The sequence below is a fragment of the Stegostoma tigrinum genome, chromosome 19, assembly GCF_030684315.1.
Source record: "Stegostoma tigrinum isolate sSteTig4 chromosome 19, sSteTig4.hap1, whole genome shotgun sequence".
Taxonomy (NCBI): Eukaryota; Metazoa; Chordata; class Chondrichthyes; order Orectolobiformes; family Stegostomatidae; genus Stegostoma; species Stegostoma tigrinum.
The window spans coordinates 30,412,007-30,439,081 of NC_081372.1; the positions used below are offsets into that span (position 1 = coordinate 30,412,007).

At 40.8% G+C, this 27,075-nt stretch overlaps 1 protein-coding gene across 1 annotated transcript; it reads left to right on the top strand.

Moving 5' to 3' along the window:
- Positions 1–17,978: 17,978 nt before the first annotated feature.
- Positions 17,979–20,702, top strand: bhlhe23 (basic helix-loop-helix family, member e23). The gene has a single exon (XM_048550218.2). The coding sequence runs from the start codon at positions 18,243–18,245 to the stop codon at positions 18,990–18,992; it is 750 nt and encodes a 249-aa protein (XP_048406175.1). The 5' UTR covers positions 17,979–18,242; the 3' UTR covers positions 18,993–20,702.
- Positions 20,703–27,075: the final 6,373 nt, after the last annotated feature.

Consider the following 27,075-nt stretch of genomic DNA (forward strand, 5'->3'; position numbering starts at 1 on the left):
TGTCAGAGGTGCCATCTGTTGGCTGACATGTTAAACAGAACCTCTGCCTGTCTGTTCAAGTAAAATGTCCCAAAGCATTATCTGAAGAACAGAAGGGAGTTCTCCTGCTGTCTTTATCACGATTCTTCAAGCAAGACCACACAAATAGGCTGACTGCTTGTTCATTCACTTGCTGTTTGAAGGATCCTGCTATACACAAATTAGTTGGCTATGCAACAACAGTGATTACGACTCAAAAATGATTTTGCTTGTAAAGATTCTTGGCAAGTCATAGAGTCACACGGCACGGAAGCACATCCACGCTGACCATACATCCCAATCTGACCGAGTCCCATTTGCCAGCATTTGGCCCATATCTCTCTAAATCCTTCTTATTTATATATCCATCCAGATGCCTTTTAAATGTTGTAATTGTACCCACCTCCACGACTTCCTCTGGTAGCTCGTTCCATAAATGCACCACCCTCTGCATGAAAAGTTACTCCTCAAGTTCTTTTCCTCTCACCTTATAACTATGCCTTTTAGTTTTTGACCTACCCACCTGAGGAAAAAGACCTTGGCTATCCATGCCCCTTATGATTTATAGACTCTATAAGGCCACATGTCAGCCTGCAACACTCGAGGGAAAAAAAGGCCCAGACTCATCAGCCTCTCAGTATGACTCAAACTCTCCATTCCTGGCAACATCCTTGTAAATATTTTGTGCACCTTCCCAAGTTCAACAACATCCTTCCTATGGAAGGGTAACAAGAATTGTATGCAGTATTCTACAAGTGGCCTCACCAAAGTTCTGTACAGTTGCAACATGACATCCCAATTCCTGTACTCAGTGTAATGACCAATGGAAGCAAGTGTGCCAAATGCCTTCATCATTACCTTGTTTACCTGTGACTCCACTTTCGAGCAATTATGCGTCTGCACCACTAATCTCTTTGTTCAGCAACACTCCCCAGAACCCTACCATTAACTGAATAAATCCAGCCCTGATCTGCCCTACTAAAATGCAACACTTCACGTTTATATAAACTCCATCTGCCACTCCTCAGTCCATTGGCCCATCTGATCAAGGTTCCATTACACTCTGAGATAATCTTCTTCACTGCCCATTACACCTTCTATTTTGGCATCATCTGCAAACTTACTAACCATGCTCCCTATATTCACATCCAAATCATTTACATAAATGACGAAAATCAGTGGACCCAGTACCGATCATTGTGGCACACCAATGGTCACAGGCCTCCAGTCCCAAAAACAACAATCTACCACCACCCTCCGTCTCCTACCTTTGGGCCAAGTTTGTATCCAACTGGCTATCTCCCTGGATCCAAGTGCTATGAATATAGTAGGGTGTTTATAAATTCAAGATCTTTCTTTTTTTGTGGCAAACAAAACAACCCAAAAGCAGATTCTGAATTACAACTGATTTATCCCTGATTAGAAATAATTCCAATCATACGTCGATCAAACAATTTAAGCAGCTCGCTTGGAATTAAGCATTGTGCAAATTCTATTTAACCCAACCCTTCCAGCTCAACACTTAACAGTGGCACATACAAACCTAACAGATCATCAAAATTGGACAACAACTATTTAGTCAATTTACACAAATGATAGCTAAAAGTTACTCTGTTTTCTTGGAGTTATTGCATTGTACAGCAACAAATTGCTGTTGATGTGTTTGTTGACATGCAGTGAGGACAAAGAAGCATTAATTTGATATTTAGCTGTCCGTGTCATGGACTTTAGCAAGCAATTTAGAAAACTGCTCAATAAACTAATGGCTCTGAATTTGTCAGAAAATACTGGTGCGTTGATAGGTCAATTTGTCAGTGCACTATCTAGTGAAAATGAGCTCTGATGATAGTTCCAGATTGAATCTGTGGTCTGTACTGAGTTAGCAGATCTCAACAATCCTGGGCTCAGTTGAAAGTACTTGTATAAAATGTAGGATTGAGTTTAGTAATTATACCTCCCACAAAACTGTCAAAACCAACACACAAGGAAGATATACTTGGCACAACAACAGATGACATGAAATTATGTGTCGTGTGTGCATGTAATTTTGATAAAGGTCTACCCTTTTTGTGGGGGGATGGCTTCAAAACAGAAACTATGTTTTTGTGTTCATGTGCAGTTAACTAATCTCGAAAACTTACTCGCACCACCAAAACAAAAATAAAAGTTTCTGATATTGATTGTTTGTTCGAGTAAGCATCCAAAGGAAACATGTCAAGAAATGGTACTTTGCAATATCTGATTATGAAGCCTTAATATGTCATTTCTCAATCTTAATAGATAGAATCATTTATTTTAAACACATGAATTTAGGTTATAAACTGGCAGACGTATGAATGAAACACATCTGCATTTAGTGCTCATATTAAAATGTAATTTCTCACCTCTGGTTTTAGTTGTCCATTTGAAATGAGGGAACTCTTTACTTTCTAACGTGGGGCAATTGATTCCCAATTCTTCAGGAGAACAGACAGGGAAAAGAGAGCAGGTGACCATCGAATTTGGTCTCAGCCGCATAATTTTCCAGGATTCTGTGAATGAACAGAGCCTGTACCTTTATAATCTATTGAAATAGGTTGCCAGGAGCCAATCAAAGGGAATTATCTCTTTTTGAGGCTTATAAAAGCAAAAGTGAATGCTGGAAATCTGAAATCAAAACATCAAATGTGGAAATACGCAGTAGGTCAGACACCATCTGTGGAAAGAGAAACTTTCAGGAAGGTGATCTTTCATTGAAATATTGAGAAATGAGAAGTTATAAGTGTAATAGGTTTAACATATGTGAAAGATGATATATTCTCTAGGTTATTACGTTAACTCTAGTGACATGAAAACTAAAACTTGGTTTTTACTGAAAACAAGTATCAGAAGAATAAATACAGTAAAACTGTTATCAGCGTTGGTGTATTCTTGGCTCAAGCTGGTTAACTGGTTTTCCTGATGGATTACAAAGTACAGTAGTCAGTATTCAAGGTGGAGCTGATAACTTTATATAAGAATGTTACATGCATGACATTATACCAATGTGATCACTTAATTTGCTTAGAGGTACATTCTGGTCGTAGATACGTGCAATATCACAACACATCTCCCTTTTTCCTTCAGGGAACAGGGTTTCTCCCATGAGAAACATGTGTAAGAATACAGAGATGTGTTCACTCACACTGGGCAATGATGAGATGAGTGATAGAATCAGGGAAGGTGTTCAGTGAAGTCCATCTCAACCTCAATATTATGTTCAAAATCAAAGTTGCTGGAAAAGCTCAGCAGGTCTGGCAGCATCTGTGAAGAAAATATTATGTTTCTGCTTCTTAATAATTTTTCTCCAGCAGCATGCAAGATTTTCACAGCCAGCCACAAGTTCCCAAATTAATGCTCATGATTGCTTGTTAAACACTTTGTTAACAGATTGGTTGTGATCTTAACAAACTTGCCATAAAAACTAGCCATCAGGAAAGCTCAACATAGAACCCAGAGTAGGTTCTTGATAAGTTCAACTCACCACCTGCTCCAAAACACATCCACCTAGCTCACAGACAAACAGGATAGTAGGGCACAATACCAGCACCAGCTGCATATATCCTTCCATCATGGACATTGGCACCCCACTTTCAGAGAGGCATTACCATCATCCTGCCCTTCTCCAATGCAATGGCAGTAGGCACAATGGTCTAGGAGGGCACATCAGTAATAGGTTATATCAGGTATAGGTATGGCACAGGGAAAGGAACCTATTATATGGCATGGACCAGGCTCTCTACAGAGCTGCTCCTTTGTTCTTTCAGTGCACATTCAACTGGTGCCGACTGGTATATGCATTGCACACATGTCTGCTCTGTCCTACCTTGCCTTGAACAGCAATTGCTGCAATTGCATATGTAATCAGGTGGCCATGCTACATGTCAATCCTCAGTCAACGGTGTATGCATCTTGCTTTATGCCAGTGTGGCACCTTAGTCTAGCACTTGTGCCATGTGGCCTCAGTCTTTACACCAAACACATGGTGTGCAACAATGTCTGAAACACTGAGGGCTGTAGTCTGCAATGGTGTCCATGGAGGCACACAACAGTTAATCAAAGCCAACTTCCCACAGCTGCCCCAGGCTTCAGCCATGGTCAGAGAATCTGGTCAGGGTGGCATTACACAGAGTACATTCCCATGGAGTTATGGGAAGGACTGTTGTGGTCAGTGACATATGTGCCCACCAGCCAAGGGGAAACTTGCCTGAGTTGCATGTATATGGTTTGGTGATGACCTGGGGAAGTGTGACATCTGTGGGGTTGATGAAATAGAAGGGAGAGAGGGATGTTGGAAATCTCAGTGGCATGTTGAGAATAAAAGATTCACAGAGGACTGTTCACTATTGTTCCAAATGTGAAGGGAATGAATAGGGTGCTATGTTGAGGAGAATAGCTATGAAAGACTTCCAATGAGTAACTGAGCTATTGTGTGAGGGAGTAATTGTGTCTGCAACTGGTCACTGGACCTTTGCAGAGAAACAAAAGTGTTAGCTTGGCGACACCAGCTACAGGATGCTTAGCAGTGGCCATTCTGCAGCATTAACTATCTTGATATCACCCCATTGTCACTGTCACGGCAGGGGAGCATGTTCTTGCAAGGACAGCTAGCTGAACAGCAAACAATGATGAGGGGAAGAGGACCTAAGGTGTTAGAGTGAGCTAATGCCATGCAAAGACGTTGCTACACTACTCCCACATGAACATTTTGTGCTTGTCATATGACTCTAATTATTGTGCCTCACCAATGGCCAAGGAGTGATGCTGCATGCGCTATGAAGCATCTACAGGCACACATGGACAAAACATGAGTTAATGAAGTATAATTCATATTAAATTAAATTATTGAAGTAACATTGTTTGAAGACTAACTTTCAACATAACATTGTTTGCAAACAAAGCCATGTACATCACATTATTTGCAGCACAAACTATTTACATCAGCTTCCCAACCATCACCCACACGTACCATTAGTAAAGGTTTCCCTTCCTCTCTCTCCCATTGCATTGCATAGAGCTCCCCTGCTCTACAGATGGGGCACAGGGAGCCTGCTCTATATTGGAGCTGTTTGGCCATGGGGGTTTAGCTGAGAAATAGTGGGGGCAATTGTGTCTGAATGAGCCAGACATGCTGACAGTCTTCTTACAAAAGGCAAATTGAACCCCCTCAGCTGGAACTACCAAAGGTCAGAGAGGAGACATGCAGGGTGGAAGTGGGACATTTCCACAGTCTCCTGAGTGCAGAAGGTAGAGTTTTTCTGGCTCCCACTCCTGCTGGGTGCCTATTGCCACCGCACTGTTTCCCTGTGAGGAGGGGACACAGATGCTAAAACTCTCTCACTCTTGCCCTGCCTTTGATCCTGAGGAGCAATGTTTGGGATAATGGAACACAGGTCTTGTCAATTCTCCAGCAGGCCCTGAGGATGCTAGACCTGTCTCTACAAGGCAGCTGTCTACACAGGCAACCAGACGCTTGGGACTTGTTGCAATGCTACAGCCTGGACATTAACAACTGGCCATCTATGGACTGGGTGCATCATCGCAGAAGCTGAGCAATGGCAGTGCAATGTAGGACTAGCTACATTGCTCCATTGTCTCCATTACAAGGGCCTCTGCCTCCTGACACCTGCTAGCTGCTACTGGTCTTTCCAGCAACCTGGACAAAGTCCCTCATTGTTGAGGCCACAGGGCCATCTCCTGCAGGGGTTCAGCAGACCTCCAACTCTGAGTCACCTGGCCACATTCACCAATGGTTCTGTCATTGTGTGGAACTCACTGTGTGCCTTCTCCCTCTTACATCTTACAGGAGCACCCACTGTCCCAGGGATCAGCTCATCTCCCACAGAGAACGGCTCCTCGATCTCCCAAGGCGATTGTGCAGGCACATCGGAGGGACCAGTGTCTGCACTGCCTCCTAGAGCTCCCTGTGGCTTGACTCCACCAATTCAGGCTGCTTCTATTGTTCTAACTTTAAATAAAAAACTCCCAAAGCATCACAAGCTGTTTACCTTATTGACTTTGAGCAGACTACTCACATTTTGGATCAGACCAAACCAGCTTAAAATATTCAGAAGATAGTCCAGACACGAGTGTTTTCTTATTTTAAAGGTAAATGTAAGTTTTTGCATACCAGGTGCAGTTCAAGCAAACCCGCGGACAAGGGAGACACTGTTGTAATATGGTTCACGGACCTTTACATCGCTGAGGCCAGACGTCAACTCTCTGACACCACCTCCTATCACTCCCTGGATCATGACCCCACCCCGAGCACCAAACCATCATGTCCCAAACCATCCACAACCTCATCACCTCAGGTGACCTCCCACCCACAGCCTCCAACTTCATTGTTCCCCAACCCCTGACCACCCGCTTCTATCTCCTTCCTAAAATCTACAAAGCTGCCTGCCCTGGTCGACCCATTGTCTCCACTTGCTCCTGGCCCACCGAACTCATCCCCACCTATCCATTTTCTCCCCCTTGAACTCCCTACCTGCATCCGTGACACCACCTCCACCTCTTCAAGAACTTCCAATTCCCCGGTCCCCGACACCTCTCCTTTACCATGGATGTCCAGTCCCTGTACACCTACAATCCCCATGCAGATGGCCTGAAGTCCCTCCACTTCTTCCTGTCCCGTAGGCCTGACCAGTCCCCCTCCACTGACACCCTCATCCACTTAGCCAAACTCGTCCTCACTTTCAACAACTTCTCTTTTGATTCCTCCCACTTCCTACAGACAAAGGGGGTAGCCATGGGAACCCACATGGGCCCAAGCTATGCCTGCCTCTTTTTAGGTTACGTGCAACAATCCCTCATCCGTACCTACGTTGGCCCTTATTCCCACCTCTTCCTCTGTTACAATGATGACTGTATCGGCTCCCACGAGGAGCTCAAACAGTTCATCCACTTCACCAAAACCTTCCACCCTTACCTCAAGTTCACCTGGACTACCTCTAACATCTCCATCACCTTCCTGGACCTCTGTGTCTCCATCTCAGGCAAACACCTACAAACAGATATCCATTTCAAGGTCACTGACTCCCACAGCTACCTAGAATACGCCTCCTCCCACCCACCTTCCTGCAAAAATGCCACCCCTATTCCCAAATGTGACCAAATGCATGTCCAGCAGCCTCTTAAATGTCCCCAATGACCTTGCTTCCACAACTGCTGCAGGCAACGCATTCCATGCTCTCTCAACTCTCTGTGTAAAGAACCTGCCTCTGACATCCCCTCTATACTTTCCTCCAACCAGCTTAAAACTATGACCCCTCGTGTTAGCCTTTTCTGCCCTGGGAAATAGTCTCTGGCTATCAACTCTATCTATGCCTCTCATTATCTTGTATACCTCAATTAGGTCCTCTCTCCTCCTCCTTTTCTCCAATGAAAAAAGTCTGAGTTCAGTCAACCTCTCTTCATAAGATAAGCCCTCCAGTCCAGGCAGCATCCTGATAAACCTCTCTGAACCCTCTCCAAAGCATCCACATCTTTCCTATAATAGGGCGACCAGAACTGGACGCAGAATTCCAAGTGCGGTCTAACCAAAGTTTTATAGAGCTGCAACAAGATCTCACGACTCTTAAACTCAATCCCCCTGCCAATGAAAGCCAAAACACCATATGCTTTCTTAACAACCCTGTCCACTTGGGTAGCTATTTTAAGGGATCTATGTAACTGCACACCAAGATCCCTCTGTTCCTCCACACCGCCAAGAATCCTATCCTTAATCCTGTACTTAGCTTTCAAATTCGACCTTCCAAAATGCATCACCTCGCATTTATCCAGGTTGAACTCCATCTGCCACCTCTCAGGCCATCTCTGCATCCTGTCAATGTCCCGCTGCAGCCTACAACAGCCCTCTATACTGTCAATGACACCTCCAACCTTCGTGTCGTCTGCAAACTTGCTGAACCATCCTTCAATCCCCTCATCCAAGTCGTTAATAAAAATTACAAACAGTAGAGGCCCAAGGACAGAGGTCTGTGGAACACCACTCACCACTGACTTCCAGGCAGAATATTTTCCTTCTACTACCACTCGCTGTCTTCTGTTGGCCAGCCAATTCTGTATCCAGACAGCTAAGTTCCCCTGTATCCCATTCCTCCTGACCTTCTGAATGAGCCTACCATGGGGAACCTTATTAAATGCCTTACTGAAGTCCATATACACCACATCCACAGCTCGACCCTCATCAACTTTTCTAGTCACATCCTCAAAGAACTCGATAAGATTTGTGAGGCATGACCTGCCCCTCACAAAGCCGTGTTGACTGCATTTGATCAAGCCATGCTCTTCCAGATGGTCATAAATCCTATCCCTCAGAATCCTTTCTAACACCTTGCAGACGACAGATGTGAAACTTACTGGTCTGTAATTGCCGGGGATTTCCCTATTTCCTTTCTTGAAGAGAGGAATTACATTTGCCTCTCTCCAGTCCTCAGGTACGACTCCAGTGGAGAGCGAGGATGCAAAGATCTTCGCAAGTGGAGAAGCAATTGCATTTCTCGTTTCCCAAAGCAGCCGAGGACAAATCTGGTCCGGGCCTGGCGACTTGTCAATCTTAATGTTTGACAAAATTTTCAGCACATCAGCTTCCTCTATCTCTATCCATTCCAGCATGCACACCTGCTCTTCAAAGGTTTCATTCACTACAAAGTTCATTTCTTTCGTAAAGACAGAAGCAAAAAACTCATTTAGGGCTTCCCCTACCTCCTCAGACTCCACACACAAGTTCCCTATGCTATCCCTGATTGGCCCTAATCTTTCTTTGACCGTTCTCTTATTCCTCACATAAGTGTAAAATGCCTTTGTGTTCTCCCTAATTCGTTCTGCCAAGCCTTTCTCGTGCCCCCTCCTGGCTCTCCTCAGACCATTTTTGAGCTCTTTCCTTGCCTGCCTGTAATCCTCTAGAGCTGAGCTTGACCCTAGCTTCCTTCACCTTATGTAAGCTACCTTCTTCCTTTTGACGAGAAACTCCACCGCTCTCATCATCCAAGGTTCCTTTATCTTACCCCTTCTTGCCTGCCTCAGAGGGACATATTTATTCATCACTCGCAACAACTGTTCCTTAAACAGTCTCCACATGTCAATATTTCCCTTACCATGGAACAATTGCTCCCAGTCCATCCTTCCTAACTCATGTCTAATCACGTCATAATTTCCTCTTCCCCAATTAAATATCCTCCCATTTTGCCTAATCCTCTCCTTCTCCATAGCTATGTAGAATGTGAGGCAGTTATGGTTACTATCACCAAAATGCTCTCCCACCACAAGATCTGATACCTGCCCCGGCTCGTTTCCAAGCACCAAGTCTAGAATGGCCTCTCCCCTCGTCGGCCTGTCAACGTACTGCGTCAGGAAACCCTCCTGAACACACCTTACAAAAACAGCTCCATTCAAATCTTCTGCTCGAAGGAGGTTCCAATCAATATTAGGAAAGTTAAAGTCACCCATTACAACAACCCTACTACGTCCACACTTTTCCAAAATCTGTCGACCTATGCTTTCTTCAATCTCCCTGCTGCTATTGGGGGGCCTGTAGTAAACCCCTAACGAGGTGACTACTCCCTTGCTGTTCCTAATTTCCACCCATACTGACTCAGTAGGCAGATCTTCCTCGACAAAGGAAGCTTCTGTAACTGTGATACCCTCTCTGATTAGTAGTGCTACACCCCCTCCTCTTTCTCCCCCCTCCCTATTCTTTTTAAATGTTCTAAACCCTGGAACATCCAGCAACCATTCCTGCCCCTGAGAAACCCATGTCTCTGTTATGGCCACAACATCGTAGCACCAGGTACTGATCCATGCTCTAAGTTCATCACTTTTATTCCTGATACTCCTTGCATTAAAGCAAACACACTTTAACTGATCCCTTGGTTCCTTCCCAGGAAAATCCTTCCCACCAGCTGGTCTACCTCTTGCTATTGCCTCACCTGCATCAACTCTCACCTCCGGTATACACCTCAGGTTCCCACCCTCCTGCCATACTAGTTTAAACCCTCTCGAACTACTCGAGCAAACCTTCCACCCAGGACATTGGTCCCCTTCCAGCTCAGATGCGACCCGTCCTTCTTGTGCAGGTCCCACCTTCCCCAGAAGGCACCCCAATTATCTACATATCTGAAGCCGTCCCTCCTACACCAGCTGCGCAGCCACGTATTAAGCTGCGCCCGCTCCCTGTTCCTCGCCTCGCTATCTCGTGGCACCGAGTCAATATGGTTTTTTTCTTAAAATTTAAACAAAATCTGTGGAGAATACATGGTTCTTGGTGCATTCTCCATTGCAATAAATCAACCAATCAGAGTCCAGTTGCCAACCAATTAGTACCCTTTTCTTATGCAGCGTTACCATTATTGTTCCTATTGAAAATTGGTATTCTTGCATCTGTACTGATAGATACAAGTCAAAAGGTTTCAACAACATGCCTCCTTTTTTCCACAACACTGACCAAATTGTACAATAAAAGCAACCACAGTGGCATTTGTGCTTTTGTCGCCAGGGTGTTGGCCTGGGCCTTTGGAGTGGTCCAGTGACATAGTGGACCAGAGGAGAGGAAGGCCAAAAGAGCTGTGGATGCTGTGGGTCGGAAACAGAAATGGAGGCAGCTGAGGAGCTCGGCGGGCCTGGCGGTGGCTGTGAAGCGAGATTGGAGTTGAAGTTTTGGATTGGGTGACCCTTCCTCAGTGCCAGGCTGGAACCAGGGACTCCAGCCAAGGCACTCATTGCTGATCATGTATTTTAACACAGAATGAAGGATGGGGAGATAGTTTCAGGATTTTAGTTTCATATCTCATGTGTATACAGGAGGATTCCATTTATCCCCTGAGGTCTGTTCCTGATCATAACTGATCTGTATCTTAATTCCATCTACCCACATTGGTTCCACAACTGATAATATCCTTACAGAACAAAAGCATATCAATCTCCTATAATTCTCAAGCAACTTACCTCAGATTCGACACCTCTTTAGTGGAGACAGTTCCAGATGTCCACTTCTCTTTGATTTGAATTTTAAGATTATATATCCATGTTCTAGATTTCTTCACCAGAAAGTAACTCATCTCTACCTATCCAATCAAATCTGTTCATCATCTTAAAGCCCCTCAAATAGATCACTTCTTAATCTTCCATAGATCATTTAGCTCACTGAGTAATGTCTCTGTCCCTGAACCAGAACCTCTGGGTTAAACTCCCACACTAGGGTTGATGGCCTAAGGAATGTTAATCCATCACATGGGCAAGTAGTTTGAATATTAATCTGCAAATCTTTCCACCACATGCCAGAGATTCCTGATCTGCCGTGACTTGGAGAGAATGTTGGAGTCTCGACCATCACAATCCAAAGCTCCAGACTAAACATGCTGCTTAAAAAGTGCAGGTTGCTTCAGCAAATTACATTCTGATACAAAATATAGCCACCACTCTTTATATGAGCAGCTTTTCCACATAATTTAACCCTGGTTTCATTTTGTGTCACACACCACTCTGAACCATGTATTCATTTACAGGACATTATTTCCTCTTTTCAAATCCCTCTTCAGCCTCACTGCAGTAAAATTCAAGCTGTGCCACCAAGTTTCAACCTTAGCTTACAAGTAGCACTTTTTGAGGGAACAAACCTGCGCCAACTACAGTTCAATGTGCAAAATTGTGAAGTATACACTTTGGGTCCATGAATAAAGCCATACGTTTCTTAACAGTGAATCACAGAGTTGTTACGATGCCAAAGAAGACCATTCAGCCCTTTCATGTCTTTGCTTGATCTCATGAAGTAGCATTCCTCTCTCTTTCTGGGGAGATGTGGCTAATGGAAATGCCATTGGGCTAGTAATCCAGTGATCCTTTTTCAGACTGTTCCTCCATTCTGAATGCCTTGACTGAAGCTGCCTCCACCACACTCTCAGACAGCGTTTTCCAGACCTTGTCACCTTTGGTTCTTTTGCAGGTTACTTAAATCTGTCCTCTCTTGTTCTCGATCTTTTCAGGTGTGGGACCGGTTTCTTTCTATCTACTCTGTCCAGAACCCTCATGATTTTGAACACTGTTCAAATCTCTAATTTGTGAAACTGGAAGCTGTGGAGAATAATGAGATTTGTATTTCAATGTTTGTATTGGTCAATGAAAGTGCTCAAACACAAAGAAGCTAATGGGATGTGGTCTTTGATGCTACAATACAACAACAAGGGCGTGTCCTGAAGTAGTCTGTACAGTTTTGGACAATGAACTGTAGGGAAATTTTACTGGTCCTGGGGCGAGAGGAAATCACTAAAATGACACCAGAGCTTAAGGAGTTATACTCTGAGACCAGGCTGCGTATGTGTTCTTTAGAAAGTTGCGGGATAATCTAATGGAAGTCCAAAAGCCAAATTTTGTAGGTGGTGTCAGTCTGAAATAGAAAATGCTGACAAGACAGTCAGAGTTAACATTTCAGCTAAAACCCAAAAGAATAGCAGATGTTGTAAATTAGATATAAAAACAGAAATTGCTGGAAAATCTCAGCAGGTCTGGCAGCATCTGTGGAGAGAAATCAGAGTTAATGTTTCAGGACCAGTAATGCTTCCTCAGAATTCTCCAGAACTTCAGCCATGGAAACATTAGAATGTTTTGTCACCAAAAGCTGCAAGACCAAACTATTGACACAACAGAGAGACATATTGATGGAGAAAAAAGCTTCTCTATTTCATAAATGTTTAGAAACTTAAAAGATTTGTGATCAATTAGCTATTAAAAACTTTCTAGTGCAGTTAGTGGGTAATGAACTAGTACTTCAAGAATAAAATCTGGAGCGAGATAACAAGAAGGTTTGTTCTTTATTAATGATGGAGGTCACTTGCAGAATAAGGCTGACCTTTAAAGTAGGTCTGGCTGCAGGTCAATGTATCACACAAGAATTTTCTATTAATCCTGTGCTGCCAGTTTAATCTGTTGTTCATGATGCTACAGTCCGACTTTCTCCTGAGTTCCTGAGATGTCCTTGTCCACACCTCAGCAGCCTCACCCTGTATCAAGTGTCAAAGTGATACAATATGCACAGAAAGAGAAAACCGTATCTTAAAAGTTGTGGAAAAGTCTTTATTTCTTTGCCCCCAGCTTTGTCATCAGATACTCTACATTCTTCTTTTTGACTATTACATTTGTCCCTTCATTGGAGAGTAAAGCAGAACGGAAATGATAGCAAGTATTTCGACTCATTGTCTTTTTTTACATGGAGGATGTGATCATTCAAGTCCTGGATGCTCCTCTTTTCCCTCGGCTTTTCCATGACTGGTCCTCACTGAGGGTTGCAGCCTGAGAACAGTCATTGCCAGATGCTGCCATTCCACTTCACCAATATGTTAGCTTTCAAAGGAAATGACAAGAAAGCACATATAACCTACATGTTCTCCAGGAGAACAGAGAGTACTGTTAGAAATTAGTCGCCCAAGCAAAAGAGGTATTTGGCAGAGGGGGGAGATGGTGAAAAGACTCATGTGCTCATTTTAAAATTTGAAATTTGAATCACAAGTAGACAGGGTGGTTAGGAAAGCATTTAGCACATTTGCCTTCATTGCTCAGGCTTTTGAGAATAGGAGTTGACTCTTTGTGCTGAGGTTGTATAGGACGTTGGTGAGGCCTCTTGTGGAGAACTGTGTGCAATTCTGGTCGCCCTGTTATAAGAAGGGTATTATTAAGTTAGACACAATTCAGAACAGGTTTACCAGGATGTTGCCAGCAGTGGAGGTTTGAGATATACAAATAGATTAGAAAGACTGAAGCCTTTTCAGCTGGAGTGTAGGAGGTTGAGGGGTAACCTTATTGAGGTTTGTAAAATCATGAGGGATATAGATAAAGTGAATGACAAGGGCCTTTTCCTTAGGGTGGGAGAGTTCAAAACTAGAGGGCATATTTTTAAGGTGAGAAGTGAGAGATTTAAAAAGGACATGGGGGTGACCTTTTTACACAGAGAGTAGTTCACGTGTGGAATGAACTGCCAGAGAAAGTGATGGCTGTAAGTGCAGTTACAACATTTAAAAGACATTTGGGCAAGTTCATGAATTGGAACTGTTTGGAGGGAAGTGGACTCAAGTGCAGGCAGGTGGACTAGTTTGGTTAGGAATCATGGTTGCTGTGGACTGCTTGGGTCAAAAAGTGTGGTTCCATGCTGCATGTCTCTAAGACCGTATAAAAAAGGCAACTAGTGAGCTCAGAGTTTCCTTAATATGTGAAGAATTAAAAAGGATAAAACACAAGAAGCAAAAGAATGTAGAAAAATGAAAGATGAAAAGCCAAAATACAAAAGCCCTGCTAACTATTTGAAGCAAGCACAATTATCAGTCTCTCGCAGCTTCTGCTGAGCCAAATGAATACCACCATACCCACTCTGTATGTTAACTAAACAGTGGCACTCCTACAAAAAAAAATGGTGATTGAATAAAATCAGTAATCATTCTTGATGCTGAATGCTTTGAGAACTTCTCCAAGGGTTTTTCCCTTAATCATGCTTAATCTCCATAAACAGTAATGCTTTATTTTCCAAACAGAAACAAATAACCAACAGGATATCTATTATTATTTCTCATATGTTGCTTCTTTTTTTTGCCCTGCAAGATGAAAAGTAAAAGTGTAGTGTCTTATACAGATTCACTTGCCTGAAATAAACTGTTTTGAGAATTTGATCCCTAGGAATCTTTCAGAATGAGGGTAACCGCTTTGACTTCTAAATGCCTGTTGATGCTTCAAAAGTATACTTGGAAATTCTGCAAGTTAATGTGCACTCAGAATATACCAATGTGATTAAAAGCTCACCTGAACCATTGTGTTGGAAAAAAAATTCTATTGTAACACAGTGTTTGAAATATTCAAGAGAAATCTTTAATGAGATAGGCAAAAAAAAAGACTCTAATTGGTCTCTGAACATAACACGGCTCTTTCTTCAGGGACAGATGACTGGAGGTGGTTTAACCTGAGGGTCAGTAAACCTCAGGCAATAGGAAAGATTGAAAAATAGACTCCTTCATGGTAACCTCAGCAAATGCAGGAATCAAACCCATGTTGTTGGCACTACTACCAACCATCCAGCCAACTGAGCTATCCAATCCCAACAAGCAAATAAAGAGGGTAGATTTAATCTTGCTATTGTGAAATATGTATCATTTTTATTTTGGACAATAGATTTTTCTGTTATTTAAATGACAGTTGTAAAATTTTCAGATGAAGATTGGCAATGCACTTTACAACCACTTCATTGCCAGAGAACCAGCCCATGGATCAATTAAAACTAACTACTTTGGTGGAAAATGTGACCGGGATGTGTGGCAAAGTGTTCAAAAGGCTCTAATGCAAACACAATTATTTCAGATTCTGCAAACTTCACAATTAATTACAAGTGGAAGTGCCTATAAAACAATTGATCATCGAAATTCCCATGGGAATTGGCAGGATATATAGATTTAAATAGTATGTAGATTATTTCATCTGCTATGGGCATTTGGAATTGACACCAAATGTGGTTCTCAGGTCAGGTAGGAATAGATGCCAAATGCTAATGTGAATATCGAGATAATTCAATTATTAAAGTCATCATTGTATTTCTAATGCATGTTTAAACAGAACTCCGAGTGCTCATTTAGGAAGCACGAGAGTCAGTCGGCACAAGAGTATATCTTTGAGGGTGAGGAAATGAGAAGCACAGAAAATGTTCACACAAAATCATAGGATCAGACGAACAGGGAGTGAATGCAAATATTAATATACCAGTGTCACATTGACAGTGATAATATGTTTTCCCTTTTTTATTTTGGTTGTATTATGTAACAGGCAGAGAGCAATGTTGTAAACCAGGGAGTACCTAAAAGCCTCCAGCACCACAGGGAGCTGCAAAAGAAATCCTCAGGTTTGATGCCCGCTCGGCCTATAAGCCTGTACTCCGATTCCAACTATTGTATTATCCACTTCACCTGGATGCCAAAATGCAGCCGTAATAGCATTAAGTTCTTACAATGTACTAATGTAGCAACTAAATAATAAACTTGAGACCCAAAAGTTTATGCGTCCCATGATTAATTCCGACCAATGCACGGAGGAAAGAAAAATATTATTGTTTCACAGGTGCAAGAAAGATGAATGATCATATGAATCCTTTTCAAAACATGCACCTTATTTTCGGAAAAAAGCAGTCCACGGTAATCGTGCTTTATTTTAGCAGAAGGCTGGGTCATTATTTGAAAATAGTCGTTTCGCGCTTGTTTGCATACACGTCAGTGTAACGACAATGTTATTTAAGACTACGTAGGCTTTATTTGGGGTCTAGAAGGGTCTAGGCCCAAAACATCAGCTTTCCAGCTCGGCCTACTGTGTTCATCCAGCTCCACACCTTGTTATCTCAGGCTTTATTTGAATTCAGATTTCCAACTGATTAGGAATGAAATAGTAAGATTACATCCACATCTCAACAATCCTTTACCTCTTTGGGCCATAGGTTCTGGTTTTTGTGGATTTGTTAATGCTAGTGATTTCTGGTAAGGATGGAAAGTTTTTCTGCAGGATCTGCGTAAAATACTGACTAAATTATTTTTTAAAGTATGCATTTCTGCCACACGGTGGCGTTGGTCATCAGTGTGACGCTTTTGAAGTGGAGTCTGAATGAAATGTTTTATTGATTTTAAAATGTTAGATATCCTTCGATCATCATTACCTTGTTTTGGAAACATGCCGCTGTAATTTAACTGAATCATATTATATCAGTCACTTCATTTTTGTAACATGTTGGTGCTCCATGAATTACAGCTGCTCTTCACCAGGTGTAGGAGTCTGCAGAATAATCCACCGTTTACATCTTAATTAGCTTATCTTTGTGTTAAATTCTAAAACATTCATCCAAGAGCCAGCCGACAGATTTTTGGCAGAAAAAAAATCTTCTTCACGAGTTGCAAACTACTGAAAACGTAAGGGAACTTTGGAACGCTAGATACAGGGGCATAAATTTATTCAATCCAGACATTGACTGGGAGCAGTTGAAATAATCGTATCGATACAAGCAGCAGGCGACGTCGTTAGATTCTCATTTATCTGCCATTCTGTTGTCGGCTATGTTGCCTCCCTTAAGATCACATTTCATCGACTAGCGTAACGTTCTGCAAGAGGGACAGCTTTCAGCCAGATCAGTTAGTGCAACTTAAAAATCAGCAACGTTGCATAACCGTCTCATTGTGGTGCAAATTATTTTGGCCCTTGAGTGGATTTCTTTTTTATTGTCACAAAAAATGTGAATTGAATCAAATAGTCTTATTTTTAAAATGCCTCAGGCTAACTCCAATGGTAAAAGTTTAACTTAATCGATCTGAAAATGAAGTTCACGTTCCCTAGTAACCAAAGAGAAGAAAAATGCGACGTCTGCAGGGTTGGACATATTGTGCACGCATTCTTAGGTCTGTTAAGTGACTAAAGCCAGGGCGATTTGCTCATTGAACAAGGCTATTTTCATACCGTGACTGATCTGACCCGCTTCTGAAACCGGCTGGTGAATGTTTTGTTCACACAGGGCACGATAGCCGAACGTCCTGCTTTCGCGCAGGCACATTCAACAACCATGCGACTCGCTAGGCGTTAAAGGCAAACAAAACTTCCGAAAAGAAGTTGACCCTGACATCTCTGCAAACTGTGAGGTAGAATTTTCTTGCTGCCGATGTTTGTTCCTAGTTATTGATTCTCTGGAAGTTTCCGCATGCAACAATTGGATGAGCTGTCTGACCTTTAGCATGTACCCCAGAACTGTTGGTGGAATTTGTTGCACTCCGTGCGGTCGGGAGCTGCTGAGATTGATTGCTGGAACCTGCGTGCAATGCTGCGGAGTTTAGGTCCGACATTGTATGTGTGCGTGTATGTGTTTAGATTAAAGCCAACTGACTGTATTGGCAGCTGCCGACCTTTTCTTCCAAACGTTTTAATCCTATTAATTAAAGCGTCCTCCTGATTGGGTAGACGGCATGTCCCAACAGGCGACTCTCTGCAATAACCTGAAAGTGGGATAGAAAGTGAGTCACATCTCTCCTAGTGCTCGGACGCGCACTGGAGAAGAGGACCGAGGAGCTGTCTCTCTCTCTCTTTCTCACACACACACACAGCTTCTGTGCCCTTTTTTTTCTCATTCAAAACGTCGCCAATTCAATATTGAAGAAAGGCGAACAGGGGTAATCCTTTTTGATTCAAGTGACTGATTCTTAAAAAAAATGAACGTTGCGGAAGGAGATCTGTTTCATAGCGCTGCAAACATCTCTGTCAAAGGGAGGGACGAGTTAAATTCCATTGTCAATGACACATATATTGATCTGCCCCAGCGCTACAGCCAATCTACATTTAGCTACAGTGGCACTAGCCGAGGTGCTGAAAACCGGGAGAGCTGGTCTGGACAAAGCTGTACTCCATACTCTATCAGTCAGGATCCAAAAACAACAGAAAGCAGCGAAGACCAGACAGGAGACGAAGAAGATAGCGACGGCCGGTCTGCCGGGAGCACAAGGAATCCAAGCAGTGACAACGAGGGCAAACTAAAAAGTTCAATTGGCAAGAAAGACAAAGAGCCTCGCTCGCTGAGACTAAGCATCAATGCCAGGGAGAGGAGAAGGATGCACGACTTAAACGATGCACTGGATGGTCTTAGATCTGTGATTCCTTATGCCCATAGCCCATCAGTCAGAAAACTGTCCAAAATCGCCACTTTGCTTCTGGCGAAAAACTACATCTTAATGCAGGCTCAGGCTTTGGACGAAATGAGGCGGCTTGTAGCTTATTTGAACCAGGGCCAGGCGCTGACAGGACCCATTCCCTCTGCAGCTGCATTGACCAACACATTGAGCTCCTTCGGACAGTCTGCTGTTTACCCATTTACAGGCACTTCGATTGCTGCTTGTCCGGATAAGTGTGCTGTCTATACAGGAACACCCTCCAGTCTTTGCAAACATTGTAATGATAAGCCTTAATCAACATGTCAATCCATTCATCCATCTGTCCATCCATTCTGTTGTGAATTTAGAAATTTTATTTTGCTCTTTTTTGTCTCTGTACAAACAAGCTAGTTTGTTGTTTATTTACTTTTGTCTCCAAGTAGTAATCGTTTCGACGCCACTTGCCAATTTTCGCTAACCTACTATTATGGCCCTAACTACTTCGTCGAAGAGACCAATTGATATACATAGATAGATGGATAAATGGCCCATAAAAGTCTTAAGTTCTGGAGTTTTTTTTCAGTTACTACTTTTTTCTAACGTATGAAGGCAGTCGTTTGGGGCGTTCAACGATTGTTAACTATGCAACATCTCTGTACCAAGATCTGAAGGTTCAAGGCTCTGGTTCCCCATTAAACCTGACCTCACATTATTACTAACAAATCTATTCGAGAATACAGGCATTTATACTTGTGTTCCAAGTAAATTCAGAAAGCTCTTTTATCGAATTAACATGTTATGCACATTTGATATCGATGGAATCCATTCACGGTCCCATTAAGTGATGATTGTGCGAAGTCAGGTTTTTAGAGAGAATGTACTTTAAATTTAATTAATTGCCCCTGATCCAAGCACTAAACAGCAGATGTGTAGGTGAGACAGTGTTTGAGTTGCCGTTCTTCATTAATGCATTGAAAAGTTTAACAAAATAGATTTCCAAAGTCACGTGAACTTGTTCTACCTAATTATCAATTGCTACTTTCGTGTATACGTATTTAACCGAATAAAGTTAATAGCGAACATTAATGTTGTGGGTTACGTTACTTACCGGCCTGACCTGCTTAAGATGAATTATCTCCTTCAATCAGTCATAATTCCAGTGACGTATTGTATCGATTTTGTCCACTCTATCCTATTTTATTAAACACAGTCAATTCAATATTAGGTATCAATGTGTTCCTGTATAAAATACAAACCGCTGAGTAGGTTTGCTCGAAAAATGTAAATCAAAGTTACAAATAATGATTGACCTGAATTGTAATATGTAGTGCTTATTAAATCATTGGAAATTTTAAGTATGCAGTTTACACGCATTGCTTAAATTGATGTGTTTATATTAAATATTTCACGAAATAGTTACGCATAATTGAGCAGAATGTTTTGAGAATGTGTTGCATAATTCACCATAATTATAAAAGTAATTACTGATAATTTGTTGCATAAACTTGCATGCAAATTGAAATGATTTTCCTGCACTCGTGTTTTACAAGTATTTGCCTTTCATGCTGTAATTTGACTTTTTTTTAAAGTAGTCAGACTAAGAGTTTCGGCAACGGATTGGAGGTATTTATAATTGAATAACATTAACGATGCTGCCTTCTTCAAATGGGAAAATGTAGTGAGGCAAATCTATTCGAATAAGAACTATATCATTATATAAAACATAGTTAACGTCCATCATATGGTCTTTATTAAGATGTTTCTATTTATTTATAAACTTCAGCCCAAATGAAAAAAAAACTATCGCGTTGATGCTTCGGCCTTGACTTCTGTATTTTGATAGTACTTGTTACGAATATGAATTCTGTATTTCACTGTATATATTTCAAATTTGGCTAAAACTAAGACAAATTGCAGTCACTTTGTGCGAAATGTTTATGTGATGGTTACGACAATAGAAAACTAACATGTTAATTTTATCATGAAGACTTACGATTTGTCAGAAGTAAAGACCGTCCTAAAGTACACTCGGGCCATTCTTCAGTGTATTCCACAGGCGTGACGGCACTTAGCGTTCCTTCATATTGGAGGCTATATTTCTGCTATCTGTGTTCTAGCCTGTAGAGATAGAAGCGGTAAATTTGGAAATCGGCGTGCATTCTGTAAATAAATTGATCCTTTTATGCCAAAAGTCCGAAGCCACAAAAATGAACTGGACGCCAGATATTTATTTTTTGCCAGGGTCTGGACTAATATGTAGCCAAGTATATATTAGTTCTAAGAAGCAATTTTTGTCAGTTTCATACCTTTTTTAAAAAAAATACGAATTGTCCCAAAATATTTTAGATATTTAGGTTGGATGCGGGACAGTGCTAGGGTATTCCACTTGTATTGCTGCATTCCAGAATTCATGTCTACTTGATCTTTGAATTCTCTCTAATCAAGTTCCAGCTTTCAATAATCGTGATGTTATTCAAATTAGCAATGAAAAGTCTTTAATAATATTGCTGTAATATAGCAATCCAGTACCTTCCTGCGACTATGTTGTAAAATGTCCTGGTGATTCATACTGGCACTCTGTTTAATTTTAATGTATTGGTGTTTGGGAGGAAAGCCTGACCAGCAGCATTGCTATTTCATTATGTTGAGCTATTTGAATTAAAGTAATACTCCAAAGATTGGAAAATGTTACTTTTGCATGCGTGCTGCATTCTGAAACTCTCGTATGTTTCTGTGATAGTCTTCCATTAAATGAATGCATACGAGCTTCGATACACCAGCTGAAGTGTCCACCTTTTTGCTTGGAAATACGACCTGCAAGGATATTAGAAAACCAGCAGGGAAATGGAATGTATGGTTTTCTCAATGGAGGATAAAAAAAGAACTTTGGTTCAAAGGTGACCTGAAGCAATTTTATGCAGAACATTGTGTGGGTGAAAAGTACAATTTGCTTTGAAAGTGAGAAAGGATAAAATGCCATTGAACATAAATGCCACATTTGATAATTTAAAATGTGATGACAATAAGATCTAATGACATTATTGCAAATGTGGGTAATGAAAAATAACTGCAATGGAATTATTTGATTTGCATCAAATAACTTAAAAACATTAATTTCCAAAATTAACTAAACTATTGGAACCACTACTCAGCCATGAAATAATTTAGTCACCAAAAGCAGTCAATGTTGTGTGCCTAAAAATCAATGATATAAATAAATAATAATACCAATACTGAACTCCCAGAAACAGATGTAATTTCAATGTGAGAATCCTTGTAATAAAAGACACACTAATTTAGGCCAATAAATAACTGTGGGGGAGACTTTTACACTATTCACCCAGCAGAAATGCTGCAATAGTGGAACTAATATAGTGCTGATGGATATTAACATCATTCCCATTCTGTTCCTAATTTGCATTGAGCTTTGAACTTTGTAATTGGAGCATCTACCTGCATCAAAGAGCCCCAATCACCAATGAGAATCAAGTTGTAAACTCTACAGATATAGATCCTTCAGATAAATCTGACTGTATATTTAATGGAGTATGTACCACAAATGTTCTATTCAGCAAAACCTACTGTACAGTGGTCAATCAGAAAAGATAAGATAAATATTGAATATTTTTTGTGGAGCCAGGAACAAAAATGCTGAATAAAACTTGTTCCCAACCTCTAATTCACTTGGTGCTGTGCATTGTAAACCATTTTGCATTAACATATGAAAATGGCAAAATAAGTCTACTTAAAATTATAAACACATTTAGCAAGCGTTAACCAATCTAAGTAGCTTTCTGATAAAAATGAAACCTACTGTTGAATTTGCTGTAAGAAACCTGTTTTTTTTCAGTTATACCTAATTTGAGCAGGTGATTAATCTAGGTAATTAGGAGAGATGTGATTACTAAGGTTATCTTAAACAATCAGTAATAGCATCAAGTTCTTGCTAGTCTGATAGAGATGTACAAATATTGCTCTGTATTGGCTCATGATAAAACTTGGTCCAGCTTTGGAAAATAACTCACCAATATACTTATTAAACATGTGTTGAATTTCAGAGGGGCGGGGAGGGAGATGTTGATTTGCTGTGTGACTCTATGCTCACTATAAACTAAACTGATGCTACCTAATCTTAATTTACACAGATCTCTGTTATTTGGTTGGAAGGTTGCAAATAGGTAAGCTGTGCTAATAAGGCATACCTGTTTGAAAGTCTAGTTTTAATTTAGATCTTGCTGCTGATAGCCACGATTTGGACTGGCTAAAGTGTAAAGTCAGAGAATGCTAGTAAGAATTTGAAGGCTCAGCACTTCCTTTTTCCTGGTGACTCCAAGACAGAGGTGAAGTACTAAAGTACTGTGCGGTTCAATCCTCAGATCACTTCGGGAGGGAATGCAGAAATGAATCAGTGGAACGTCACAGAAAGTCTGATGTATTTCAAAAGCCCTCTTGAAATCCTCAGTAGCATTTGAACAATAAGAGTGATTACAGTTATATCAAATGTTCAAAATCGTCTGCAACAAGTTTACTCCCATCAGTTATTTGCAGCTACAGTGAGATATTATTTAAAATTCAGGACATCAAAATGCAATGCTACCTTTTTTAATGAGTGCTAGCAGGCTGTTTCAGTGGAAACAATCTGCTTAATGTTTCTTCAGATGTCCCAATCCAGCACAAACTTCAATTTCTTAGTCAAGATGAAATCTTGTGCTAAATGGACCTGCCTAGCTTATGCTTAATCTTGGTCACCTTGGACACTGTTTACCATCTCTGAGGTTGATGGGAAACATAGTTAAAGACAGGCACAACTAATCTCACCAGTATGGGCTATATCAGAAGTTTCTGGTATTAAAACTGACATTGTGCTGACTCTGCACACACACACACCAGTAATTATTGTGTTGAGTAGAGTGCTTGTGGATTGGGAGACAGGAAGTTATAATTTGGTGTTTGTAAAATGTCAAAGGGAAAAAGAAACTCAGTGTATGGTCCCTTTCAAAGATGATGTGCTTTTTCTATGCTTACAGATTCAAAAAGGATGTCTGTGGGAGCAGCTTGTTAGTTTGCAGGTGCACAAATAGGATTCACATTAAAACATTTGGATCAAATGGTCATAGATTTAGCAAGCCAAGCAGCAGTTTTGTTATCAAGACAACAAGTTTTAGAATTTGACAATCAATTTGAACCAGGCACTCAGATATCAAAAACCAATTAAATTTAAATCTGATACTTATGACAACATAGGACTAATCCTAGTGTAAAAAAAATGATATGCCATCAAGGGTATAAAAAAAAAGAGGGCAGCTGGACAAAGCCAGGAGACGAAACTGCCATCTGCCAGAATTAACAGCTCTTAGCTCTCGAGAGAATCGCTGGCTCTCCCAGCCTTCTCTAAGTTTTAGAGAAAGCACCATCTAAATCAAAGATACCAATGGCACAACTAAGTAATATTGACATAGGAGTTCCTGACAGAATATTTAATGGAGAAAGCAAAGAACATTCCGGAAGACACAAAAGTTGGCTATAATTTCAAGAGACTAAATTCTATGCTTTTTGTTTATTTTATATAGGTGATACTTGAATTTATTGGAACAGCGTGTCATGAGAATCTTGTTTTACTTTGGAATAGTCAGTAGTTAGAAGGGGTTTATTCAGTTTGTTGATAGTTTACTTTATTTGTTCACTGTTACATTCAGATAAATAAATTGTTACTCAGTGATTATGTAGTGACTGTCAGGGATTTCATTCAGAAGTTTATGAAAGGCAGGTTACAGTATTTTTCCCACTCCTTTCTAACAGATTATAGGGAAAGGCATTTCTCTTTGGGTGTTTTGGTTTGAACCTCCACTTTATAACAGAAAAAAAATGCGGATGCTGTAAATCAGGAACCAAAACAAAGTTGCTGGAAAAGCTCAGCAGGTCTGGCAGCATCTGTGAAGGAGAAAACAGAGCTAGCATTTCGGGTCTGGTGACCCTTCCTCAGAACTGATAGTGGCTAGGAAAACATCAGTTTATGTGCAGAAAATAGGGAGGTGGGTGGGGGAGGCAAAAAACGATAGGATAGAGCCCGAATAGAAAGACAGTTGAACAGACAAATGAGTTGCTAACGATCAGGCTGGGAGGGTGAATAGTTGTTAATGGGGGACTGTTAGTGACTAACAACAGGGAGCAGGGTGGTGCATTGAAGTGGCAGGCAACGGGTTGTTCAGGGTCTTTTTTGCAAGTAGAACACAGAGGTTCTGCAAAGTTGTCACCAAGTCTACGCTTCATTTATAACAGTTGTTTCACATGTGACTAAATGATAAGAGAAGTGAAAGAATGATTTGAAGGTGGAATTAGAGAAAGCAAATGGAATTTGGATTAACCTTGAATATTTCACTATCAACACCAATTATTTTTTAACAATTTTTTTTGTGGATTTGATGGAGAGGATCAAGAGAATCATGACTTATTTTAACTGAAGTTTTTAGGAAATTCCAGCTGTTATTTTGACTCAAAGTTGTTAACTTCTATTTTAAAGAATTGCAGTGATTCTGATATCTAAGTTAACTCTTTGACTATAACAAATTTAACTTACAGAATCATAGAATCTCTACAGTGCACAAACAGGCCATTCAGCCCACTGAGTCCACAACGATCCTCTGAAGATCCAGACCCAGAGCCATGCTATGACCCTATCCCCATAACTCTGCATTTTCTGCAGCTAACCTACACATCCCTGGACACTATGGGGTATTTAGCATGGCCAATGCGCCTAATCTGCACATCTTTGGACATGAAACATAATTGCATGCTGTTTGTTTCACCATTGTTTTATATCTTGAATAATCCTTCCAACCAGACCAAATCCTATCACTTCATTTGAAAAACTTTAATCATTTCTGTTCTAATCCTGCATTTCGGCAAGGTAAATTGTCCTAATTATTGAGACCAAACCTGGTGACTAAGAGACTTAAGACTTGTGGCTGTCTTCTGTACTTTCACCCAAGCCTAAATCCTTCAACACATGCAGGAACAGCACACGTCCATACATTAATCCTCCACAGTATAATCTAAAGCTTAAGCGTATTACAGATACTATCAAGGCACCACAGAGGTACTCAAACAGTAATCGGGTTGAAAGACAAATAATTATGCAAACTGATTTTTTTGGTTAAAAAGGTTAAAAATGGTTTTGAAAGCAAATTGATAACTTGAGGACTGAACCTTATCTCACATATGCACTCTGCCATTAGTGGCACACTTAATGAAACAAATGTAACATTTCTTATCATATTATAAAGATCTTAGATAATGTTGAAATAAATTTCCAAAATAAAAAAAATGAAACTGTTTAAAATTTGGAAGTGTTAATATTTGATAAATTAGCCACTTACATAGGGAACAGTAGTGGGTGGGTATTTTACAAGTGGGTAAAAACTGTCATGACCAGATAGAATCAAATATCAGGTGACTGTATTCATGAAAATATGTTTTATTTCTTCAGTATTTGCTATAACTAGGAGTTATGTAGGTGAAGGCTTAAATGAAGAAAAGAAACATTCAGCCTTCTAAAGTGTGAAGCCTATGAGATTTTAACTACTGGGCCTTATTGAAAAGCCCTTGTCGGCCTCCTGTCCACACCTGCTGAGAAGCAGCTGAAAGTTGCAGGATTTGAGGTGGCAGGAACTGCCATCAAGGACTAAAGCTACCATCCCAAGCAATCACATTTTGACAGCAGTTTTAGGAGGGCATCACAGTGTGGGCGTGGGAGTGAGTGAGTGAAGCACGAGAAAGTGACCCTATTGAATTCCAGCTGGTGGCCTTTTTCACATGTTTAAAAGGGCAAGCTAAAATCACAACAAGAAGGAAGTAAGCTAAGTGTGGGTGGGTCACACAGTCCATTCTAATTGTGTGTCCACCTAATTTGCAATCAGTGGGTGGGGTAAAAATCAGCCCTTGTTCATTTATAAAATAAACCAAAAGATAACTTCGAATAACTTTAGTGAGTTGAGGAGGAAGGGTAAGTTCTGAATGCTTCCACTAATCAGAGGCGGTTAAATTCAAGAGAAATTTACGTCATGTTGCCTGTCCCTATGGTAAAACAAAAATGAAGCAATGTGCTTGAACTGTTAAGGCCACTTGTGTTGAATATACATATATTATTTTATCAAACTAAAACATATCGGTCATATAAAACTGTTTAATCAAGATCAGAAGAAAAATACTTTGACAGCTGGATTTAAGCAAATTAATAATGCTGCATTGTACAGAAAACTAACCACAAACATACGAAAGGTAGGCAAACATTTATATATTAGAATACACCTTAGATGATTTCAAAGCAGTTTACAGAATGAAGTACTTTTGAAGTGCAGCCCCTGTCGTAGCCAATTTATACGCAGCAAACTCACACAAC

What these genes read in the sequence shown, in the direction of transcription:
- bhlhe23 (XM_048550218.2), top strand. Translation starts at nt 18,243, where the DNA reads ATGAACGTTGCGGAAGGAGATCTGTTTCATAGCGCTGCAAACATCTCT.